Source organism: Oratosquilla oratoria, chromosome 40 (genome assembly GCF_046742065.1).
Source record: "Oratosquilla oratoria isolate Oo_2021 chromosome 40, ASM4674206v1, whole genome shotgun sequence".
Lineage (NCBI taxonomy): Eukaryota > Metazoa > Arthropoda > Malacostraca > Stomatopoda > Squillidae > Oratosquilla > Oratosquilla oratoria.
The window spans coordinates 29,363,106-29,368,471 of NC_134816.1; the positions used below are offsets into that span (position 1 = coordinate 29,363,106).

At 34.6% G+C, this 5,366-nt stretch overlaps 1 protein-coding gene across 1 annotated transcript in view; it reads right to left on the reverse strand.

The window, feature by feature from the left end:
• LOC143020519 (uncharacterized) overlaps window positions 1–5,075 on the reverse strand; it is a 10,891-nt gene extending 5,816 nt beyond the window's left edge. Inside the window, exons 1-2 of the mRNA XM_076176949.1 lie at window positions 5,039–5,075; window positions 21–112 (exon numbers count right to left, since the gene is read on the reverse strand). Of these exons, the coding sequence (XP_076033064.1) occupies window positions 21–112; window positions 5,039–5,075 (129 nt within the window). The remainder of the gene's footprint in view (window positions 1–20; window positions 113–5,038) is intronic.
• Between the last annotated feature and the right edge of the window lie 291 nt (window positions 5,076–5,366).

Genomic DNA, 5,366 nt, shown 5'->3' on the forward strand with positions numbered 1-5,366 from the left:
GTAGTGTTGTGATGCCTTACCTTGATGTAATAGGAAGATTCTTGCGAGCTGAGTCTAACCCTTGCCGAAAGAAGGACGGCAAGGACGCCTCCAACCAAAATCTTCCGTTGAACTGTTCGTTTACGAAAATAAGAATAATGAATATATCATACAGTATGTATACGCACACACACATTTATATATATATATATATATATATATATATATATATATATATATATATACACACACTGAAAGGTTTCCAGTGATCAGTCAATATCTTTTTTCAACCACAAATCACTTTTAATTCCATGCCATCGCAGTCGAGACTGAGAGTCGCTCGATGGAGGCATCCGTTGGAAATTGAAACGTGGACGAGCCGAGGATTCGAACCCAGCTAACCCGTAACAAAGTTACAGTGACGTAGCCCAATACGCTATCAAGAGAGATAGCGTAATGGGCTAAGTCACTGTAACTTTAAACGCGTGTCTGTCGAACCACGTTCAGTGAACCGTTAGACCGTTGTCAATCCTAATCATCTTATATTTGATAGATTTTTTATTCATATTCGTCACAGTATGTACAAATGTATGATTAATTTGCAACAGCAGGACACGCCCCGCCCCTAAATTCTTGTCATAACTCCCTTGGTGGTAAAATCAAACACTGTTCACACTAGCGGTTTGAACCGCGCGGAAACCGCAGCGGTACCGCACAGTAAAAAAAAAAAAAAAAATGCGCGGTTGTGTGTAAATGCCTAACATTTCCCTAGGATGAATTAAATCATCTGGGGTCAACTAAAATGAAATAATTGAATCGAGTCTCCTCCAGGCTCAAGTACTTGAGCCTTGTTCGGTTTGGACGAGGACGTCAATGAGCATTTCGTCATTTCGAAATGACATTAGGTTGGACAAACTCTTTCTTTTTATCGTGATGACCGTTTTTTCAGTAATGAACCTCCGCTAATTAATTTTATTCTTTTTGTATTTCATGTTTTTATTGGTCTGTTCTTTTATGGTTTTTCATTCATTTAATTATATATCTGTCCATCTATTCTATTCATTTATTATTTATCTATTTTGATCAATTAATATATATATATATATATATATATATATACATATATATATACATATATATATATATATATATGTATATATATATATATGTATATATATATATATATGTGTACATATATATATGTATATATATATATATATATTTACATATATATATAAGTATATATATATACATATATATGTATATATATATATATATACATATATATATATATGTATATATAGATAGAGAGATAAATAGATATTTATTAATATATATATATATATATATATATATATATATATGTATATATATATATGTATATATATATATATATATATATATTATGTGTATTCCAGTGTTCATTGTCTTATAAAAAGTTCAATCAACATTCGTTTTGGCCTATTGAAAAGCAGTTTCTGATTTCTTAATTATTAAATTTTAGTACAAGATTTATTCACATTCATGTATCTATTAATTTTTTATTCATTCGTTATTATATTTTTCTCATATGACCTAGTTATGGACCAAAAGGTCTCATGTCGACATTTTCTTCCTATGTAATCCTTTGTAAGAATACACGTTAACCCAGGGGTTCTCATTAGGGGTGAAATTCACCCCCAGGGGGGAATTTTGGGTTTTCTGGGGGTGATTTGTGACCACAGTCAGTTTATGCGGTGAGGAAAGCAATTATAGGTTTTGGCCTATCTGGCCTGTCACCTGGGCTGGAATTATACTAATATGGGAAAAATATATACTAATTTGGAAAAAAAAATAAAAGGGTTTTTAGTAATATTTGCATATTATTTAGAATGCACTTTTTGAAACAGGCAATCTTGGAAAGGAGGGGGGAATGATATTCAGACAAATGGTGAAAGGGGTGAATGGGCCAAGTAAGGCTGAGAACACTTGCGTTAACCAATCCTGGAATCTCGAACGAAGGTTACATAAACTTACGAGTATTTCTCGTCTTATTTGGGATTATTAAGTAAATAGATAAATAAATGTATAAATAAGTACATAGGTAAATCAGTAAATGAATCAATAAATAAATGGATAAATGAATAAATAAACAGATAAATAGATAAGCAGATAAATGTATAAATGGATAAAGAAATAAATAGATAAATTAATCAATAAATAGATAAATAAATTAATAAATAAAAACACAAATGAATAAATAGATAAATAAATAAATAAATAAGTAAATAAACAAATAATAAATAAATAAATAAATAAATAAACATATAAATAAATAGTTAAATAAGTAAATAAATGAGCAGTTGAATAAATGAATAAATAAATTAATAATAATAACAATAATAAAGGAATGAATAAGTTAATCAATTGATTAATCAATTAATTAAGTACTAGAATAGAATGAGATAAAACAAAATTAATGAAATAAAATAGATTGAAATAATAAGAAAGAAGGTTAAGTAAATCAAAATGAAACGAAATGAAATGAAATGAGATAAGATGAGATAAGATGAGATGAAATGAAATTAAATGAAATTAAATGAAATGAAATGAAAACAAAACGAAATTGAATTAAATTAGATGAAACGAAATGAAATGAAATGAAATGAAATGAAACGAAACGAAATGAAATGAAATGAAATGAAATGAAATGAAATGAAATTAAATGAAATGAAACAAAGTGAAATGAAATTAAATGAAACGAAACGAAACGAAACGAAACGAAACGAAACGAAACGAAGCAAGATCAAATCAAACCAAAGGAAAACCGAACCACACCTGGCTTCTGACCTTTGGAGCAAATCTGACTGAGGCAGAGAAAAGTTAGGGTCGTTCAACGCCACAAGGATTCAATCTCTCCGCTTCTCCACTCGACACAGTTCTCCCATGTTCTCTAATGGCTCACCATTTCTCCCTATTGACTTCTTAAGGGACCCCATCCACGCTACGATCTGGCCTTAAGGCCGCCAGACGCCAGACCAGATTGCATCGTATATGTCGACAGGACAAGCCAAAATCAGTACATACACTGTCCAATCTGATCGGCTCCGACCAGATCTGTCCGGCCAGATCGTACCGTGGATGGGGTCTTACATTCCTCGTCTATGCTTTGCCATTAAATTCATTATCACTCAACTCTCTTTCAGACCTCTCTTTCCTCTTCTTCCTATCTTCGTTCATTTTGTGTGCTGGTGTCGTTATCGGAGGAGTGCTGTTCTCGCATATACCTAGTCGTGAGTTCGAGTCACGCACTACTCTCTGATTTCCAACAGTGATCGTTTCCTGCTTCAACAGTCCCTTACTCAGAAGCAAGAAACCCGTGGTAGGGTAAGCCCTGTCGATTGCCGCAAACCGCTGTTTTATAGGCCCATGTTTGGTCGCCTCCCCGCCAGGCCAGGGCTGTAGGGTACAACGCAAGAAGCACGTAGTGGGTCCCGGGAATCGAACTCACGACCACCTCCTCATGAGTTCGACACAGTATCTTCTGGGTTATCGCACGGCACTACTAGCTAAACACAAGTTGATATTATGAAAGTCTCTCTCTGTGATGAACACTCACGGCCGCCATGATGGAGATCTCAGAGTGTCATGGCGTCAAAGAGCTACTGCTTGGCGCCACTGCGATAGAGGAACCACAGCTGTTACATGACTACAAGGGACAGACACCAACTCCAGCTAAAAAAAAAAAAAAAAAAAAAAAAAAAAAAAAAACACTATTACAGTAGGTTCAACTGGGGTAGATTAACCCAGTTACCCGGGAGAATTAAAAATTGTAGTTAAAAAGTACTACTACAGTGGGTTAACCACTCCCCCTCCTCCCCCATCCTCTGATGACTGCCACCAACCCCAGCAAAAAAAAAAAAAAAACTATTACAGTGGGTTCATGTGAAATAGATTAACCCAGTTACCCGGTAGAATTAAAAATTGTAGTTAAAAAGTACTACTACAGTGGGTTAACCACTCTCCGCTCCCACATCTCCTGAGGACTGCCACCCACCCCAGCTAAAAAAAAAAAAAAAAAAAAAAAAAAAAAAAACTATTACAGTGGGTTCAACTGAGATAGATTAACCCAGTTACCCGGGAAAATAAAAAAAATTGTAGTTAAAAAATACTACTACAGTGGGTTAACTTAATATAGATTAAACCAGTTACCCGGTTTCCTTTAGACACCCTCCCCTCCCCCATCCTCTGAGGACTGCCACCAACCCCAGCTATAAAAAAAAAAAACACTATCACAGTAGGTTCAACTAAAATAGATTAACCCAGTTACCCGGGAGAATTAAAATTTGTAGTTAAAAAGTACTACTACAGTGGATTAAGTTGATATAGGTTAAACCAGTTACCTGGGAGAAGTTAAATTCATAGTTGTCCGGCAGAAGTTAAATTCGTACTTAAAAAATAATACCATGGTAGGTTAAGCTGAAATATGTTAAAACAGTTGCTTGGGAGAAGTTAAATTTGTAGTTAAAAATATTACTATAGCGGGTTAAGCTGAAATAGGTTAACCCATTTACACGGGAGAAGTTAATTTCGTAGTTAAAACAATACTACAACAATGGGTTAAGTTGAAATAGGTTAACCCAGTTACCCGGGAGAAGTTAAATTTGTAGTTAGAAAATACTACTATAGTGGGTTAAGCTGAACTAGGTTAAGCCAGTTAACCGGGACAAGTTAAACTTGTAATTAGAAATACTACTACAGTAGGTTAAGTTGAAATAGGTTAAATAGGTTAAATAGGTTAAATAGGATAAATAGGATAAATTCATTAGCTGAATAACAACTGTCTGGTAACAGAGAAACAACAAAAGACAAAGAATATAAATCCCGCTGAGCAACAGCAGTTGCTGAAAATGTCGAAGAGTATCTGCAACATGGCACGTTAAAATGTCAGGAAACGTAAGAGAAGATATACTTTACTAATCCAGAGAAACGATCATAAACGTTGGTCAGACTGATGTATCTCAGAAGCCTTGAATAAAAATCACATTTTATGTCAGTGTGACCTTCACTTTTGACCTACGGCTAAGAAAATTGAGAGGTTTTATCCTCGGAATCATCTTTATAAGGGATTATATATACTGAAGTAGAGTTGATAATTTGAGAGTATTTGGCTTTGGAAAACTCAGAATTATATCAGAGGTACTTTATTCATGTGTGTGTGTGTGTGTGTGTGTGTGTGTGTGTGTGTGTGTGTGTGTGTGTGTGTGTGTGTGTGTGTGTGTGTGTGTGTGCGCGCGCGCGCAGTGGACCGACTTATAAGTATTATTCTGGCTGCCACCAGGCGATTCTATTCAGCCAGTTTTGGTAAGTTCATATAGTCCTCTGTCGAGGGAGGCGCTCTGAGGGTT